This window comes from Chelonoidis abingdonii, chromosome 26 (genome assembly GCF_003597395.2).
Source record: "Chelonoidis abingdonii isolate Lonesome George chromosome 26, CheloAbing_2.0, whole genome shotgun sequence".
Classification (NCBI taxonomy): domain Eukaryota; kingdom Metazoa; phylum Chordata; order Testudines; family Testudinidae; genus Chelonoidis; species Chelonoidis abingdonii.
In genome coordinates, this window is record NC_133794.1 from 12772236 (window position 1) to 12792443 (window position 20208).

The 20208-nt window shown below is 53.7% G+C and overlaps 1 protein-coding gene across 1 annotated transcript in view; it reads right to left on the reverse strand.

Annotated features, from left to right (window-relative positions):
* Nucleotides 1–20208, reverse strand: part of SPRYD3 (SPRY domain containing 3) — a 35694-nt gene that overhangs the window by 11670 nt on the left and 3816 nt on the right. Inside the window, exons 2-7 of the mRNA XM_032786801.2 lie at nt 19170–19316; nt 17929–18004; nt 17011–17135; nt 15586–15721; nt 15019–15207; nt 2042–2191 (exon numbers count right to left, since the gene is read on the reverse strand). Of these exons, the coding sequence (XP_032642692.1) occupies nt 2042–2191; nt 15019–15207; nt 15586–15721; nt 17011–17135; nt 17929–18004; nt 19170–19297 (804 nt within the window). The 5' untranslated portion in view covers nt 19298–19316. The remainder of the gene's footprint in view (nt 1–2041; nt 2192–15018; nt 15208–15585; nt 15722–17010; nt 17136–17928; nt 18005–19169; nt 19317–20208) is intronic.

Sequence of the window (20208 nt, forward strand, 5' to 3'; positions counted from 1 at the left end):
CTAGTGTAGAGAGTTATCCCAGTATAAAACTGCTTATGCCAGTATCACTTATTTCACTTCTCCAAACCAGAATAAGCTGGTGGGAAAAGCCAGCACAGTTAACACAGCAAAACCTAAATGCAGACCAAGTTTTACATGGTCTCTGAGGAGAATGCCAGCAGAGCTGCCTGCTGTGATGGTGGCCTTACGCTGCAGACACTTCCCCACCAGGAACTGAAATTAGAGCCCACCCCCTCTTTCATGTAGTGCCCGCAGAGGAGTTTCCAATCACTCACTGTCCCAGATTAGGGCAGTAGGTTGTCATCAGACAAGGCACAGCTGGGGAACAAGCAGACCCCCTGTAGACAGGAGCTGACCTAGCAGGAGAAGGGAACCTGGCAGCGTGGGAACAGACACCCCAGGGCCGTCTCTTACATGGCACAGACCTGGCAAGCCTGCCGTGCCATGAGGAATGCTAGCCGCAGCAGGGGCCAAGAATGTGCTGCATCGCCCGGGAGGCGAACATGCGAGCTTGAATCCAGATCACGTGTCGGGACAAACACAGAAACAGATGGCTGCGTTTGACAGGAAGAGGGCAGGGGGTGGTTTGCATTCTCAAGGGAGAGGCAGTGCAGCCTAGAGGGGCAACTCATGCCACAATCAAGTGAGACCTCGCAAAGAGAAATGGTCCTGGTTAGATCATGCATCTGCCAAGGGTGGTGGGTGCCTGGGAAGGGGCTTTTAATAAAACAGGTATAACAACAACAACATGCAGCTTGTGTAGCGATTGGAGCACCTCTTGGAAGCTAAAGAGGGTTAGGCTGGGTCATCCCATGGATGGGAGATCTCCTCAGAACCACCATAAAAGATCTAGGAAGCACCTAGGTTCTATTCTAGGTTCTGGCCTGCTGGTGACCCCAGACAAGTCAATCCCCTGCTCGGTGCCTCAGTTTCCCCATGCATACAATGGGGATAAAGATACTGACTTCCTTTGTAAAGCACTCTGAGATGTGCTGCTGGGAAGAGCTGGCGTTATTCACAATGACAGAGCTGGGAGGGACCTGGGCACCTTATCTGCAACCATCTGCTTGTTTCTCGCTGAGGGTAGGAAACCATCCACGCTTGGATCCATGCTCCTCAATTACCCAACTTCTCAATGCTGCTGCCTTGGGGGGGGGGGGGGGGTTATGCCATCACAGCCTCCGGCCTTGGGTACCCAGCATCGGCAGTGGGAGAAGCTGGAGATGGCAGGGGATGGAGGGTGATGAGAAGGGATGGAAGCCCCCACAACTGGGATCCAAGCATCTTTGCTCATTAGCTGAAGCTGCAGCCACAGGTTGAAGACAAAGCACTGTCCCATGTCTGGCTTTACAGACCCTTTGCAGAGATGTGGTTCTACCATGCTGGACTGGACATCTGGGCACATGAGAAAGCTCTAAACCAAGTGCTGACAGCCAACAGCACCAATTAACCCTCCCACCCCACCCCACTCCCATCTCTGGCCCTCCTGCCCACAGCTGCCCATCCCCAGGCTCTGTAACTCCAGCCAGAGAGCCTGCACGTCACAGACATTAACCGTCCCACACAGCTAAGTGGGAGTTCCTTCCTACTGAAACTGAGGCATGGCAAAGCAAAGCGGCATATGAAGAGTCTGTAAACGAGATGGGAGAGGAACCCAGGCGAGCAGGTCTGCTCATCACTCTCCCTAAGCACGGGAATGAGTGCTAACACCCCTAGGAAGGTCTAGGTGACCAGAGACATTACCTAGGACTTGATCTGCCCTTAATCGCCCTTGTATCTGAGCCCCAAAACACTCACTTGCAGATTTTATCCTCCCACCCATCCTGGGAGGTACGGGAGCATTATCCCTATTGGACAGGTGGGAAACTGAGACACGGGTCAGATTAAGTGACTTGCTCAAGGTCATGCTGGATGTTGGGGGCTAGGCCAGGAATTGCAGCTGGGTCTCCCAAGCCCCAGCTCAAACCACTCTTGCTATCAGCAGGCTCGCAGACAGACACACAAATGGGACCAATGTGTGCGACCCATCCAGTGGCTTTACCTTCCGGGCCAGGCCTAGCGCAATATAGCACTTCTCCCCAGGGTCTACGATCTCCACCTCAAAGTAGTGGCTCCTGGTGCTCAGGGGGTGCCTTGCCTGGGCCAGCCCAACATCGATGATGCTCTTTCCCTTGCCCACATACTCCAGGAGCTGCAGAGAACAGGAGAACGGAGTCAGCCCCTGAGAGCAGACGCGGCACCAGAGACCCACAAGGCAGGGACTTCCATGGCAGCGGTTCTCACGCTTCCCATGCCAAGACATTCCCAGCTCCTCACCCAGGATCCCCCTCCCAGCTAGCCAGGACACCCTCCCCTCTCTTAGCAATACAGGAAGGACGGAGTGAGTGCCCACCCCCCAGGCACCTGTTCATAATTCGTACGGAGTGAACCCATGACCTGCAGAATGACCGATTGTCTGCCCCGGAAAGGTGCCCTGCACCGGGCACAGGGCAGTCCCTGCTGCTGTCTGCATTGCACAAGTGATCCAGAGGGGAGCCTGGGCTGCAGGTTCCATCTGTCCCCAGACTGGGAGCGTTTCATAGCCCGGCGGGGAGCAAAGGAGAATGTCACTTGGCCCTTCAGCCCAGTTTAAAGCGGAGGGACTAGCACCAGGTGAAGTGAATGGCTTATGGAACAACCTGTATGGAAGGTGACCGGCTGTGTCTCTACAGCCCTTTGGGTGGAGTCACTCAGTCTGGCTTAGTTATATAGCGCTCTAGCTCTGCCCAGTGGGAGGGGCTTATGCCCCCAACATTGGGCAGGGAGGGAGGCCTGGACAGATTTCAGAACTGAAGGCTGGTAAGTTTCAGCAGAAGAGGGAAAGACAGTGACAAAAGCCGGCCAACCTGCTCGCTTGGCCAAGGGTCACATAAAAGAACATGTCAGGCCTTGCCCCCATTGAGATACAGAGAGGCACCTTCTAGGAAGCAGAATGAGACCACTCAGCCCGTTCAGACAAGCCAGGGACAACCCAGCAACGACAGCCATCTTAGGCTACCCCCTATCTCCCATCACATCACCCAGAATGCCCCATAGTCAGCTCCCCAAGGAAGACAGCCATCCCCGAAAAGTCCTGGGGTTGGGGAGGAAAGGGGAGCCATAAGAAACAGCTTCTGTCGGAGAGAAAAACTAGATCACGTCCCAGTGGTACAGATTGAGTTAAACTGATCTGGCTAACTTTGGGAGGGCAGTGGGGTGGAGGGGCAGGGAAGAGAGATAAGAAAGCTGCATTTTCTGTCCCAGTTGCTCTGGGGATCCAAACGGAATTGCAAAATCTGGGATTTTCGGGAGGAGAAGGGAATGTTTACAAGGCCGGGAGCTTTGCAGATTCATGAAGCAAGCCCTGTGTCACGAGGTTTTCCTTGGACAGCGCCCGACATTCCAATTGTTGCTTCACAGACATCAGCTTTTGTTTCCTGCCTCTAGCAAGCCGGGCCCTTGTCCCACCTAACGCAGCTGCGTGGAAAAAATATCCCTTCAGGGATCATAAACGAGACAACCTCACACCCTCCTTTGCTCCGCGGGACTGCCTGGGCTCATCTCTTAGGAAGAGTCTCAAGAGCCGATCCACGACGTCAAAGGCCTGGCGATGAAGAAAACAACACCCCGACTGGCTGACAGCTGGAGCTGACAGATTAGTCTGCACCAGGCCCAAACCATCTTGTCCATTTTAGCTCCCCGACCCCACCCCGCGTCTCGGAGCCCGGCTGCATGTTGAACCAATATTTGCTGGCTCCCGCCAAGCCATGGAAAGGGGTCAGTGGTTTACATTTTTCCACTCAGTTGCTGCATTGCCACGGGATTCTGAGAACTGCTCATCCATCTAAGCACCAAAATAAAATCAGCACGAGGCTCTGAAAGACAAAGTCAGCTCAGGTCACTCCTGGACAAGGAACAACACTGGAAAGAGACTGGAGATGTTCCCCTGCTGGAAGCAAGCAAGCTGAGAAGAGGAGGATAGTTACGTAGGATCGTACAAAGAGCATGTCAGCTCCGTTGATTAGGACAGCAGATAACGCACGTGGCCTCACACTACGCAGGCATGTGGTGTCCAGATAGGGCCGGGGCCTATGACAGCACCAGACCAGGAGCTAGTTCTACAGGCTGCTCACCATCACATGAAGTTTCATTAGCACAGCAACTGCTCTAAAACACCATGAGGGAGTGGGGGTGCAGAATGCCCAGGGATTTGTGGGGCCCCCCAGCTGTGCAGAGCCAGAACCTTGCTCAGAGCCAGGGATGTTTATTCCATGCTCTTATCAATCCACTGTAAGTACGAACATGGCACCCATCACCTCAACATCTGGGCATATCACACCTGCCAATGTATTTATCCTCCTATGCCTGCTGCGAGGCAGGGCAGTTACCCCCAAGAGCCCCGAACTGGGGCACAGAGACACGAAATGACTTGCCCACAGTCACACAGGAAGCATGTGGCAAAGCCAGGAACTGAAGCTAGGTGTCCCAAGACCCAGGCTACAGCCCTCACCACTGCACAATCCTCCCTCTGCTAGCTCTGTGGCAATACACAACCAGAGAATGTGCTCCGGCCCAGAGCACGGCACATGTGGAGAAGAGCCACTAGGCTGAGATCTCCCCAGAGGAGACAGGAGGGGCTTGGCTTGCTCAGCCAGACGAAGGCTGAGGGGGATCCAATTGCTCTCGGTAAATTACACCGGGAAGGGGGAAGAGCTTTAGGAGCCAAAGGACAATGCTGGCACAAGAACAAATGGGAATAAACTGGCCAGGGAGCGGCTGAGGCTGGAGAAGAGGAGGAAGTTTGCAACCTCATTCGGAAGGGTGGGGGCAAGCGCCCTACAGAGTCGGAAGATGGAACCTGATCCATTTCTGGCCAGGATGGTGTGATGGGGCTCCCACAAAACCGGGCATGACCTCAGCAACCACTCCAGTCTTATGGCTCCACACTTCATGCAGGACAGCTGGCATCTTGCAGAGCAACTCCAAAGCCCTCGAGGCGGGAAGCCTCAAGACATTTGGGGGGAAACCTTGGCTCCCCTGAAGTCAATGGCAGACCCCCCTTTTGGTGGGGGAAGGGCAGACTCCCCCCCACCCCCCAGCCAGTGCGGGAGGATTTCCTCATGTGGTTTTCAATTCCCATCCCCTGGAAGCTTCTCTGGACCTAATCGAAGCTGCATTTGGGGGGCGACATTTCCAGGAGTTTCCCAGGTTGGGGGCACAGGCTGAGACCCTTTGGTGGCTCCTTCTCCCTACCCCATTCTCTAAAATCTGGGGAAGGAAATAGGCTCCAAGGATACTCACAGCACAACCTGTCCCACAAGCTGGCAGCACCCAGCTGAACAGCCACGGAGCCCACAGGTTGTAGGATCCTGACCGTGGGAGATACCAGGCTTGTTGATGCCCTGAACCTATGGGAAGATGTCTTCAGACCCCAGTGCTGGCATTCCAGAGCCTGCTTGGGTGCCCCCTTTCTAGGGGCAGGCTTGGCACCCACCAGCGGGGGTCCCCCTGGCCCTAGTGACCTTCCCAGATGGGAAGCTTCCCACCGGCAGCTCCCACTCCTCAGCTGCGACTTGCCCCAGCAAAGGCGCTGGCATGCACGTGCCTCCCGGAGACACGAGGGAGGCATTGTTTACCCAGCACCATGGCAGCGCTCACAGCAGTGGCATTGATTCACCCAGCAGTGCTGCCCACAAAACACCTTAATTCCCTTTTAATTAGCTGCTTTCAAACTAGTAAGGCATCATCTGAATAACAGACTCTCCAAGTAGCGGCTGCCAGCCTACGCCATCCAGCCCCGCCCTGTGTTGTCCAACATCAACAGGGACGCCTCCTAGCCCTACACAATCCCTCCCCCACCCCGCCACTGCGTTCCAGCTCAGTGCAACCCCCAGCACCCTCCCTGGTGCCCCGTTCCATGGCCATACACCCATACGTTTGCCTCGCCCGCAGCGAGCCGGAACGCTCTCTGTGCTAAGAGATGACGACAGCCCCATCCATAAGGGTTGGCCCCCTGTCTTCCATGGGGTTCAGACGCAAACAACTCAGAGAGCGAGCAACGGGACCCTCAATAGCTCGGTCGCAGCAAGGGCTCAAGTAGATGATCACACACAGACGCTTCAGGTCTAAAGAAGCTGTAATCTGGAAGCCTCGCATTGCAGAGCACAATAGAGCAGATCCTAAGCCGTGATGGGCATGCACAGTGCCTATCTGTTTTGACGGGGGGAGCAGCGCTGAGCCGCTCTCGGGAGCTGGCTCTGTGGTGGTGCCGTGGGCAGCCCCTGTGCCAGGAAAAACGCACCGCAAGGATCGAGGACGAGTCTAAGAAGGCTTCCGTCTGGGGAACAAGGCACAGAGCCGGAGAGTGGCTCAGGCAGCCCATTGAGCGTGTAGCGCCCTTCTGGAAAGGCAGGCCTGTGCTGGCCGGTCCCTTAGGCACGAGTTCTCAAACTGGGGGGGGTAACTGGTGTCAGGAGGGGGCACACACGCCCACCTTGCCTTTCTCATATTGCTGAACGGAGTCTTGACTTGATGGATGAAGGTTCCAGGGGGGTCCCTGTATGGACAAGCCTAAGAATCCTTTGCCATGTGCAGGAAGCGAGGCAAGGGGGAAGCTTGGGAAAAAAAAATCAGCCCATAATCCCATCAGAGCTTCTCAAGGTGACATCTGTGCCACCCTTGTCAGCTTCCCTTCAACTGATGCTTCCTAGCAGGCAGCAGGGCTTGGAAAAAGAAAGAGGCCGTGCAATTCCCCAGGACGGGGAGCATGTGCCGGGAGACGGCCCGGGGCGATTGTGGTGCAGACTACGAAAATTCCAAGACAACAAGCTTTTCGGAACAGACAGACACATGGTAAACCTGCCCTCCACCTCCCCATCCCAGCCAACCAGAGCGCCCAAACCCAAACCAGGCCTTTCATCAAGGGCCGGCAGTAATAAGATTGTCCGAGAGAGGAATGTGAATTATGTGCATCATCATTTCCTGACAGTCTGGAGCTAAACCAGAAAAGCCCTGGCTAGAGATTCAAGGGATTAGAGGAGGGGGGGAATTTAGCACGGGCAAAGTTATTCAGCACCAAGGGTGGCAAGATGGAAAGGAACAGTCCGCAATCTCCCCTTCTAGGCTGACCCAAGGGCGGAGATGGTTTTCACCAATTGCTCTTTCCTAGTGGTTAGAATCAGAGTGTTGGCGTCAGTTGGAGATGATTAAAATCGCTGCATGGTGCAGTGGGCAGAGCACAGGGAATTTGAGAATCATGTCCCAGACTATCAAGTGATTGTGATTCAGAGGCCTCCACCCCAGTGTGGCACCTTCTTAGAGGGGCCTAATTCACAGAAAGTCCCGAGCACCCACATTCTGGAAACCAGGCCATTTGATCGGCGGTTCGGACATGCAAAAAAAAATCACTAGTCACTTTCAAAGACATCAGCTCTGCTATTGCCTTGCTGGGTGGCATGGGGCAAGCCCTCACCCCCTACCCTGCTCTGTGCCTCAGTTCCCCATTTTTACATGACAATGACACCAACCCTCCTTTATAAAGAGCTGAAATATCAGGCCCGTAAGTACTTAAATCTGGGCCCCGCCCCCACAGTGTCTGAGCCCCTCACAATCCTTAGTGTATTTATCTGCCCAACCCTGTTATTAACCCCATTACACATGGGGAAACCGAGTCACAGAGAGGTTAAGAAGGAATTTTGTCATCAAAGGCTCAAATGGCAGCTGGGTGCCTAACTCGCCCTGAAAAAATCAGTGTCCCCCTAAATGAGTTGCCCAAGGTCACAGTCAGTGGGGACTGAACCTGGGTCTCTCAAACCCCAGGCTAGCATCTTAACCACTAGGCCGTCCTTCCCCTACAGGCCACTTAATCTTCCTGTTGAAAATCTTGGCCGTACTCTCCATTGTAGCGTCAAGGTGCAGCGTAGAATGCGCAGCCTCGCCTTTGGATTCTAACGAAGCACAGCTGAGACCAGCATAGAACACTGGGCACAGTTCTGGGGTCCACCTTTTTAAAAGGGAGGTTAAAAATTGAAGGAGCCACAAAAGTGAGAAAAGAGCTATAAAAAAATGCCCGACAGTGAATTCAATCTGTTTAGTTGACCGAAAAAAAGACAGAGGGGACTTGCTTACTGGAAATAGTGCTAGGAAGGGGTGCTGACTACACATACTCCTAGCCAGAGACACTCAGATCACCCCGAACGCCACCTCTTGCCCTTCTGCTGCTTGGGGACGGTTACTCATTCCCACCCACTGATCAGCAGCACTGCTCTGCATCCCACCTCAGCCATAGTCAGAAGTGCCTGTACATGCATCTGGGAGCCTGGGCTGGTTCTAGGCATGCTGGATGGACACCTAACGCCTCTCTGTGATGTAACACAGGTGCAGCCAAATTAACACAGGCCCCTACTGCACCGCAAACACTCAACCAATTCACTGCCCACTGTCACCCCCAGCATCTCCCTTGGAACTCCTGCCCACCAAATAGCCAGACTGGGTTTTTCCTTGAGGGGCTGGAGCCTGCAGACACTCACTACTTGGGATAGTATTTGTTACAGCCAGCTAGCTCCATGAAGGCAACATGCACTCGCAGCAGTAAGCGCTACAAGAAAAAAAGGTTCAGATCCAGCATCGCCAGCCCCAAGCATCCAAAAATTCAGAGTCAGGCTCCAAAAGTCATGAGATTATTTTTAAGCCAATCACGAGGTTTAAAAAAAATAATAATTTGTGATTCTTTTCATTTGTTTTCCAGTTTCTGAACATTTGGGGATCACGTTTTCTAGCTTTTCTCCACAGCCACAAGGGCTGTCACATGACTCCAGGAGATGGTGCTTTAAGGAGTAAAGAGACACCGAACAGCGAGAAAGCTATGAGAAAAATCACAGCAGCTGGCAACATCGCAGATCCATGGCTATTTCCTGTCCAGATCCACAACCTTCCAAGCTCCCCTTGCCTTAACTGCGCTGGCGTCTGCTACCCCCAGATGTCAGGCGGGCAGTTAATTTTGCAAAACTCTTCCCTGTTATATAAAAAGGCTGAATGCCAACAGCCGTATGGCACCCCAGCCTCATCCCAGCGCCATATGGGTCTGCTCCAGCCCAGGAGGGTAATTGGATTTGCAAGCACTGAAGCTAGCCACCCAGGACAGGAGCATGAGACCATCTCAAATGCTTTGCTGGCGTCCCTCCAGCATGCTCCCTGCCTCCTCCAATGCCAGTCAATGAAAATAAAAAGCCATCAAGTTTGTCTGGCACAACGTGTCCTCCATGAACTGCTGCCGCCTATTACCCATTGTTGCCTCAGCCCCTGGGTGCAGGGAAATTCTCACGATCCAGTTGTTTCTTTCGCTAGGAAGCTAAAAATCCCTAGATGTGCCACAGAGATGGCTCACCGAGTTCATCTCTCTGGCAACACAGAGGTGCTAGAGCTCACCCACTAGAGGAAGGCAGTGTGGCCTTGTGGACAGAGCACCAGCTATTCTGGTGCTATTCCCAGCTCTGCCACTGTCCTGGGGCAGGTCATGTCACCGTTGTGTCTCAGTTTCCCCATCAGGAAAATGGCGATAATGACACATTGAAATCTACTGATGAAAAGCACAGTATAAGAGGTAGGTATTCTCATTCCAGATGGCTTGGTCTTCCTGCATGTAAGGAGAGGGCAGCGGCTAGCCATCCTGTGGCCTCAGTCAGTAGTGAAAGTAATTAGACAGCAGCCAGAATTCTGAATCAGGCACGTGGAGGAAAAGGGAGAAGTTGGAAACGAAGGGGCTATGCTCCACCCCCACAACACACAGTTAGACTGTGGAACTCATTGCCACTGGATGTCATTGAGGCCAAGAACGTAGCAAGATTCCAAGAGGGACTAGGCCTATATCTGGATCCCAGCGACATCCAGTTAAAACAGTAAGTACTAAGCAAAGTGTTGGAAGAGAGACAGAAATTCCCACTCCTGCCCAGCTGTCTCATTGATAATACACGCTCATGCTGCTAGCCATGAAAGGGGAGGAAGTGCAGGACCTCTGGGCGAGAAAGTTGGATGGACCCAAGCTAAGAGCCTTTACTGAGATTCCACTGTCAGTGCAGGGAATCTCACACCATGCTGCTTAAAGCCACGCAGGCTCACTCCACCCCCACATGCTGTGGGGCAGAGCCACCCACAGATCCACTCCCCATAAGAACCCAATACCAACTTGTCAGGCGAGCCCCACTCCCCAGCAGGCAACAGCACAGGGAGTCCCCAGAAAGCTCATCTGATGTTTGCATTCGAGACTCCTCGCATCTGAGACTGCGTTTGGGGGACAAGTGACTTAGAAATGAAGGGACAAAACTGATGTGTGTTTGCCTGGGACAGAGCTTCTTACGATCTCCCATCTTAGGTGTCCAATGCCCTTCTCCAAGCAGTCTGCCTCTTTCGGGAAACGGAAGATCTCTATATCAATGGACCAGGAAATGAGCCTATTTAAAAATAACACTGCACTCATAAGGTGCTGTTGATTTGAGGATCTCTTTACAGACATTAAGCCTTCACACTAGGATTAGGAAGTTTTAAGGAGGGGAAACTGAGGCACAAGGAGGCGATGTGACATGGCTACAGTCATGTGCTGCATCAGTGGCAGAGCTAGAAGAACCAAGGAATCCCAGTAACCCCAGCCACCGTACCCTGCTGCTTTGGAGATGGAAGAGTTCAGCACGTGTGTGGGAATCCCTCTGCCCAAGAGGGTAACAATGACTTCTGCTGAGGCTGATGCAGACCAAGGGACTAAAGACGGGGTGCCGCCCCACACAGGAGCCAGCTGTACCGTGAAAGAATGCAAGAGCCTATTTATAAAGCTCCTAATTCGGTGTTCACGCCACACCCTGCCAACCCTCCCGCGCCAATTAGCACCGTGCATTGTTTGAAGGTTTGTGGTAGTCCGGCTGAGCTGGCCGGTATTTACACATGGCAAGAGGGAAGCAGAGGGAGAGCGGCGGGGGGGGGTGAGAACCAAAGAGACTTGCCCAGGCAGGCAGGAGCGATGGCAAAACCCCACGCAGCCGTTCCAGGGAGCCGACAAGAAACACTCGCTCCGTCTAAAGGTCAGCAAGGGCCTTGGAATGTCTCTCTTGGCCCTGCCTCAAAATTTAACTTCACAGATGTTGTCTGCAATGAAATGTCAGGGGGAGAATTGGGGTGGGAGTGGGAGGGGGCAGTTAATAAAGGTTGAGACGGAAAAGGATGCTGCCCAAGAAACGGCAGATTCTTCCCCGCCGCGGCGCCTTGAACAAATGGTCCGGCCCGGCTCCATCCGGCACACGCGAGCGGCCATCACGTGTGCTGCGACGTGGGGCCTGCGTTCACAGCTGCAATCCTTTAACAGCTGGAGAAGGTTTGGGTCCCAAGTTTGTTTTTGAAAAAGGCTCTGGTGAGAGGGTAGAAATGCTCCGAGAGCTCCAGCTGGGAAGAGGAGGCAGCAGCGGCTAGCGATTAGCACAAGGGTCTAGCTTCCAACCCCACTGACGGCAAGTCACATCCGTCTCCCCCTCCGCCACAGTGCCTCAGTTTTGCCATCTGTGAATGAAGGATTGCCTTTGTCTTCCTCTACCAGGGGGCTTTGGGATCCCCAGGAGGAGATGAAAGTACAAGGGCAAAAGAGAAGCACGGGGTATCTTCCGGAGGGATATTTCCCCTAGTAACTAACAAGCAATGAGTGCTTGTGCTCCAACTGATGCCTTCCACCCTGGCCAGACCAGGGAGGAGGTGGTGGTGGTGGTATGCTTGGCATTGGGGAGAGCCCTCACGAACAAGAATAGGCTCCAGACACACATTTGTGTTTCATCACAGCACCAGTCACTCCAATCCCCCAGACTAAGCCGGCCTCATAAGCCCCGCTGTGATGTCGGCAGATATTATCGGCCCTAATTTTACAGGGCAGGAAATAGGGACAGTCAGGGCAGAGTCTTGCCCGTGATCAGAGAGTGGATCAGAGGCAGGAACAGGACCCAGGAGTCCTGACTCCCAGTCCACTGCTTTAACCACAGCTCTCCCACTGCCGTGGGACAGCATGCGTCGGAGCTGTTCGAACATGCGGGACTCAGGGTGCCCCGGAAGCATCGGGGGTAATGCAGCAGCCACAGGCTCTATCTCCATTAGAAGAGCAGTGAGTATCCAGACACAGCGACAAAGAAAGCGTGAGATTCAGACTCCCAATGCAGGATCCAGCAGTTTCCTTTCTCACCCTACCGAACACAGCAGGATAAGTGCTAGGCCCTATAGCTACGCCAACAAGGCAGCTACCGCCAGCCTCGCTGCTGGGTTCGCCTGTGATGCCGGGTGCTGCCCCCACTAGCTCTAGGGAGCAGCCGAAGCACAGAGATCCCTGCTCCCCAAAGGCAGGGACGGAAGAGAAGACGTGTTCCAGACAGTGGAGCCAAAAATGGAGCCAGAAGAGTCCACTCAACAGGCTCTCACAGCCTGGGGCAATGACCCACGTTGAGGGGTCAATGCTGGACAGCACGGGCAGAGAACATCTTGAGGAGCCTGCACAGATGTCCGGCAAGGCCAAAAAGGTGGGCTCTTGTTTCGGCCCACGTCCCTTTGGGCCCATCCCCCCCTTTGATCGTCAGCTTTGTACCCTTGCAGGTAGGAAAAGGCGCTGAACAAGGCCTAGTGCTGGACCTTGCCTGCACCAGCAAGAAGCAGGTCCACAGGCTGGGCTTGTGGGACCAAGACCCGGAAGCTCCATGACAACGCAGCCATGCAGAGAGATCGTCACGTGGCAGCCTGAGATTTGCCCCCAGCCAACGAGGGACTTTCTCCTCACCCTCCTCCAGCCAGGGTAAAACCCACCCGATAATCATAGGGACAATGCTCCCTGTAGCCATGGCAGCTTGGAAACAGAAATCGCAGGGCAGCGCTCCAAGCTACAGAGCAGCATCCAGATCACTCCAGACCAGCATCCCCAGCAAGGATGGAAACACCTGCTCCTGGATTACTCGCCTAGCTTCAGCAGCAAGCGAACCAACCAGCCTGTGGGACTCTACCTGCAGTGTCGCTCTCAGGAGTGCCCTACAGTGGAGATTTTAGTGGGTGGAGCTGCAGGGAGAAGGATACAATTGCCAAGCTCATTGTATTACAGCAGCCCCGATGACAGCCGGGCATCCCAAGGACACTTTCATACCCTTCCACAGGCTCACACCTGGCTTGTTAGCTTTGCAGCCCTCTGCATGACAGACAGAGGCGTTGCACCTGGCGGGATCAGTAAAGAGAGGCCTTGCCAACTCTGAGTGGGGGGGCCACCCATGAGAACAGAGGCAAGGGAGTGAGGACTCCTGGGTTCTACCCCCAGCTCTGGGAGGGTGTGTAGCCCTGTATGTAAAGGCAGGGATTGGGAGTCCGGATTCCTGGATTTTATACTGCCCTAGAGATCGCAGCTAGTCAATTTCCCCAGGTGTGAAAAAGGGGCTAACAACACTTATCTGCAGATCTCACCGTGCTTTGTAAAGATGGCAGAAGTGTGGAGCTGGAGCGATTGCGAAGCCCTGTAGCTCACAGCCAGCCAGGGCTAGAAGCACTTGGAGCATCGGTAAAAATGCTTTCGGGACTGGGGAACGTCTTCAGAATTGATCTTGGTAGAAAGGCGCTCCCAGTTATATACAGTTAATAAAGATGCCCCAGATCTGTGGGGCAGAACGGCAGGCATGAGACCTGAGAGACCTCAAGGCTTTCATCCCCAGGCCAAGTGAGATGGAGCAAGTGCCTGGACTGTAACGCAGCAGAGCCCAAAACAGCGACTTCTGGACCCCCAAGCTAAGCACAGATCACGCACAGCTAGTCCCCAATTTTCAGCTCCTGCTGCTTCCCAGTGCCAAGCGGAAAGGAGGCACTAAGAGACTTTGGCAAAGACTTCAAGGCTCTACCCTCTAATTGGGCGGTGATCACTTCCAAGGCACCTATGAGATCATGCATCACTGCCAGGGGTGCCCAAAAAGCAAAGCCAAGCAAGGTTTTCAAAGGAGCTGCTTGGAACAATTCCACTCCTTTGATGAATTTCCAGAGAGTAGAGGGAAAACCCCAGCACTACCCCCACCTGGAGCTTGGCTAAAAATAAATAAGCATCTGTGTGTTTGTGAAATTAACAGCGTCAGCAGTCTCGCTTTGGAGAAATAGATCACACAAGCCTGCACATTCTTGGGTATTGCTAATTCTATCGAGCAATTAGCCAGCACTTCCCCCCGCCCAAATCACAAAGCACTGTATGCAGGCAGATCAGCATCACTGTCCCTGTTTCACACAAGGAGAAACCGAGGCACTTGAAAGAGAACCAAGGGTTCCAGACTCCTAGTGCAGAGCCATGTTCACTAGACATGGGGTAGCAGCTGGGGAGAAAAGATGCCAGTTTGGTCTCTCTGGTTCCTTGGGCTCCCCTATTATTGTATCCGCTTGTTGTCTCTCATTTTAGACTTAGCTCATCAGCTCCTCAGGGCAGATCTGGTCTGGGTTTGTCCAGCGCTGGACATTGGGGCACCTAGAGGCTATCGCGGTACAACTGTAGCTTACAAGGTAGAGAAGGAGAATCTTTAAAACCTTATTCCTAGCTCCAACCTGTGCCCTGCCTGCCAGAGACCCTTAGTCCGGGCCCCCTGGATTCAGAGGAATTTCCCCGTTTGACATCACAGCCCCTGGTAATCCCAGTAAGAACCCAAACTAATGCAAGCACAGAGCCAACCCGCCAAGCTCTGCCCACTCGCTCCCCACAGCGCAGAGTCCAACAGCTGCTGCAGAGAGAGGTCAATCCCTGAGGGGACCCTGATCACTTGCCAGCTAGGCCTGCAACCAATACCCTGCACAGCACGTACTCTGTAGATCCCGGCCAGCAGCACTTGCGGCACAGGGTTAAGCTCTCTTTGGAATCCAGCAGGAACTGTGTTATCTTAGCTCTAAGACAGGAGCACGTTCAAAGCCCGCACCCAAGCTGAAGGCCGATGTTGCCCCGGGTCGCCCCTGCAGGGAGCAAATCAGCTCGCTCACCGTGCCGCAGACCTTCACGTCGTGAAGCCTGCCCCACTCATCCTCATAGCTGTCCACCATCATGATACTATCGTCCTCCTCGTTGCCTAGCTCAGCGTGAAGGTGGAGCCGAACCTCTTCTCCCAGCGAGTGCATCCCCACGGCAGGGAAGAGCCCGTCCGGGGACAGCGGCATTATGGTGGAGCCAACCTGCAGGATACAGCCAGCAAGACCCTTCATGAGCCTCCTGTACCTCTGGTGTCACCTGCTCACAGCACGACAGGGCCCTGGTATCTCAGTCGATCCTGCCAGCAGTAGTGGACTGAACCATGGGAGCTGAACCTATGGGGTTAAGGAGTCTCTGTGGGTCACAGCTGAGTCATGTCACTGGAGGAAGCCTGCTCTGCTGCTAATCTAGAGGATCTAGCCCCAGGAAGAGCAGCTCACACATCCTGCCAATCTTTGCAGAGCCTGCCCTGTGACTATGGGAGAGTTCCACCAGCAACTTGGTTTTCGACAGATCTCGCCCCCCGTAAGCGGTAAGAAACCCAGCCGGATCCGCAACTGTTTCTACTGAGCAGCTCTCACCCTCCTTCCATTCTTGGTGAAGAATATCTGGGCCGTTTGGACCTCAAAAGAAACTGGCTCGATCCCGCAGCCGATCCGATCCCCTGAGCTGCACTTCGTCCCAAACTGTCGGCCCTTCGCTCTGCCATTGTAGAGTCTGCGGGTGCGAAGAGCAAGAAATGACCTCAGAAAGCATCGCAGACGTCCTGACGGCAGACTTGCTTGCACCCTGGCTCGGCACAAAGGGCAAAATGAACACGCAGGGGAGGGATGAACACTTTGTGCCTATAGACCCCTGGGCCTCTGCTGCGACACACAGCACTGTCAGGGCATCGTCGACGACGTAACCCTCCCGTTCACATAGTAAGTGTTCAGGTGTCGCAGAGAATCCCAGGTAGCACTCAGCTAACCTCAGTGCAGTTGCACTGACCCCTGCAAGAAGCCACCTGGACACCGGACAGCTTGGTATCCAGCTAATTCAGCCTGACCGTCTACCCACCTTAGATACTTATCTGGCCTCCATCAGCAGGGCTCTGAGCACTTCAGTTTTTAATGTATGGTAGGTGTGAGGCAGGGCTGGGCTGGCATCCCCCCGTACTGATGGGGAACCAACGTGACTTACCCAAGATCACCCCGGAAGTCTGAGAGGCTTGAGCCCAGCTGTCCCAAGCAACAGCCTGGCACCCTAGCCCCTGGCCATCCTTCCTCTCTGGACATGAGGGGATGAGCACAGGAGGGTACAGACCTCACCACAGATGTGATGCTGCCTTGGAAGGGAAGCAGATGGCGCAGCTCAGTGGAGTGCCCAGCAGAGTGCTGATGGCTGCTTAAGAATCTAGGGCTGACAGCACCAGACATGCCATGGCAGTAGCAGCTTGGCATATTTTCCAGGTTTACACAGTCCTTTTAACCAGAGATAAGGAACATGCAGCTCCAGCACAAGATGGGAGGTTTACGTATTGAGCAATCTATGTGTCGTTTCCCCACTAAACCTCTGACTGCCAAAAGTTGGGATTGGACGACAGGGGATGGATCACTCAATAAACTGCCCTGTTCTGTTCATTCCCTTTGAAGCAGCTGGCACCGGCCACTGTGGGAAGACAGGACACGGGGCTGGCTGGGCCACTGGTCTGACCCAGTATGCCCATTCCTTTGTTCCTATAATGATTGTCAGCTCAGGGCTTTTACTGCTGATCAAATTAATTCCTGCATCCACGTTACCCCCCATTCACCCCACACAAGAGTCACAGCCCCACTGACAATGCCCAGCACCTAAAGCCCCCTGTATAGCAGGCCTCAGCCAAAGCAATCTGTGCCCCCACATGCTCCCCAGCCCTTTTGAACCAGCAGCTCAGGAAATGCCACAGGAGACGCATGCACCAATGTGCTCCCCAGCCACGCCTCAACGCTCCGCTAATCTGGTCAGCAGGGCAGCACCCAACTCACTTGCCGTCGTCAGCATGGTAGGCCACGGAATCAGGCAGCCACCCCGGCTGATGGTCCAGGCTGTAATACTGCGGCACAAGGCCCACGGCGATAGTCCCCCGCACACCACTGTCTACAATCGACACCTGCAAGTAGTTACGAGAACACTCGTTTTCCATTCCAACAGCAGCACTTCCGGCCACGAACATGGGCTCGACTCCTCACTGGCACCTGCTCACGCTAACACAATGGCTTGGCTGATCAGCTAGGGCACCGCCACGCTGCACAATGACAAGTTGGCTGCACCTCCCAGAACAGGGGTGGCGAGAGAGTTTAGACTCGAGTGAGGGAGAATGGAGAAAAAACCAACAGCATAGGACAGGCTCCATCTCCGAGAACAGAGTTTGAGCTGTTTGGCTTATCAAAGAGAAGATCGAGAGGTGATTTGATCACGTCTCCAAAGTACCTTCACAGGGAGAAAACACCAGGTACTAAAGGGCTCTATCATCTAGCTGGGAAAGGCAGAGCAAGAACCCATGGCTGGAAGTTAAAGCCAGACACAGGACACCACTTTGTAACAGTGAGGGTCATTAACCACCAGCATAAATCACCAGTGGAAGTGGTGGAACCACCTAAGGACTCGGACCCAGACTGGATGGCTCTCTGGAAGGACGGCTTTAGTCAGTTACTGGGCTCATTACAGGGGTAACTGGGGGAAATTCCCTGGCTGGTGTTATGCAGGAGGCCCCTTCCAGTCTTAGCATCCAAGAATCTCAGTACAGAAATCCCTGGCTGAACATATGGTGAAGCCAGCAGAGCTCCGAGACGCAGCACACTGGGCTAGCAAGAGAGGACAAGAGAACACACACACATACAGGTAAGAATCTTTACATCAGCTCTAACCCTGGGAGTTCACCCAGCCCCAGCAGGCGAGATTACCTCAAAGTAGTTGTTGTCTTTGGTCAGTGGGCGGGGGGCGACGTAACAGCCAACCTCCCCGGAGTTCCCATGGTAACTGCAGACAAGAAATAAGAGGCTGGGTTACATAAACATCATGATCTGGGCTAGACACTTTAAATGACAAGAGATGGCAGGGTCTGGGTAGTCGACCACGCCCATCTGGCGAAGGTGCCCGCCATGCTCACCTGCCAGCTGAGCTAGTGAATGGAACAGTCATTACCCAATTCATCGTCAAGTGCCCCTGGGGCAGGAGACTAAGGCCTGGAGTTTCAGAAGCGACTGGCAATTTTGGGTGCTCCATTTCAGACGCCTTGGAAGGGGCCAATTCTCAGACAGACCTGAGCACCTGCACTCTGGAAATCAGACCCCTTAGATGTGTCTCAAGTTAGGCCTGGAACAGTTAGGCCCGAGGGCTCAGAAAGCAGATGGGACAGCTCTGCTTCCTGGCTGCAGTCCCAAGGCATTCCACAAGGCTGCTGGTCCTAAGCAGCAGAAGTCCCTCATTCCCCACTCCCTTGCTTGTGGGATTTGCTGCTCAGTCCAATCAGCCGCCTGCCAGGCCTTGGAAACAACACATCTGCAAACAACATTCTGCAGTTCTAGAGCGCTTCAAAGCACGTTACATACACTTATGCCTTATGGAGAGGTGGGTCAGTATCCTTCCCCCACAACCCAATATACATATCGGGAAACTGAGGCACGGGGGGAAGGGATTGCCTAAGGCAGATGCCAGGAAAAGAATCTCTCTGCTCTAGGGAAGCCTTGTTGCTTGGGACATTAATTAGTCAGGATAAAGCACAGGAGAATGTACTGTACGTCACAGCCACATCCAACCAGCAACACTGGGTGGAGGAAGGGATGGATACAATGAGCCAATGGGTCTTTTCTAGCTCTAATCTTTGTGAGTCTCAACCCACTGGCATAACTTCAGGATGCATCATTGTTCAGTGAAGATGTTCAGTTTAAAGTGTCCAGCCGACACCTTTGGGCGCAACACCCAGTGCAGAAAAAGGATCAGACTGGAGCTCTCAAGCAAGGCCTTCAGAGACCTCACCAATTTCAGTTTATTGCTTCATTTCCTAGCTGCAGAAGCAGAGCGAGATGGTCCCCGGACACAGGGGACCCCTTCCGCGTGCCAGGCGAGAAGGCTGCCGGCCATTCCCTGTTATGGCTGCTCCTTGCTCTGCACCCACTTTCCAGTTTGCCAGTCCCGCCAGTACCTCAATGTGTCCCCGTCGACGAGAATGTGTTTGAATCTCTCCTGATAGCGGACAGCCCGCACCTCTCGAATCTCCCGGATCCTCCTCCTCCAGTTCAGGAACCGGTAGTGGAGGTTCAAGTCATCCATTATGGCTGTGAGAGTCAACCTATTGAAAGGAAGGGGGTAAGAAGTTAGCTACCTAGCACATACAGCAGGTGGCATGAGACCCTGGAGTCCCTCCACCAAAATACCATCCCTGCTCGTGAAAAGCCAAGACAGCCACAAGGCATTAGCCAGACATCAGAGAAGACTAGAGCCTTGGAAGCCCGGCTCTTCGAATCACTGAAAGGCAGTAACAGCATATACGTCCTCCATTGGCCTTCCTACATCTCACACCTAGCAATCCACTGTGTTAACGGTTACATTACTTTGAGGGATTGGGAGCCAGATAGGCGCTGCTGTTCTCCTGCTGCAGGCTGTGATCAAATGCTAGAGCATGCACAATGCACCTGATAAACCAACCAGTCAGAAAGTATTATCCCTGTTCTACAGGGGTAAACTGAGGCACAGATAGAGGCAGTGACTTGCCCAAGAATACACAAAAGTTAGCAGCAGAAAAGGGGAGAAAATCCAGGAGTTCTGACTCCCAGCCCCTGCTTCAACCTCTAAGCTCCCCACTTCCAGCCAGTGGGTAGAACCCAGGTGTCTTGACTCACAGTCCTAGCTCTAACGACAAGAAAACACTTCCTCTGTTACTAGCCACTAAGACAGAAAGCTACAAAGAGATAACAGCCAAGACTACATGCCAGTGGCAAGATAGTATCCAGAGGGTCAAACGAAAACTAACACCACTCTCTGGTGCTAATACGCCATGGGGGGAAAGCTGTACAGAGACACTAGGAACTGGAAACAGACGCACTCTTCAAAGCTCACAGGGGGTACAGAGGAGGAGCGAGAGAAAGCAGCATTGGTTATAACACAATGCTGGCCTTACCCCGCAGGCCACACTGTGTCCACACACACGGTTTTTCCTCCCCGAGCCCTCGAAGAAACCTTGC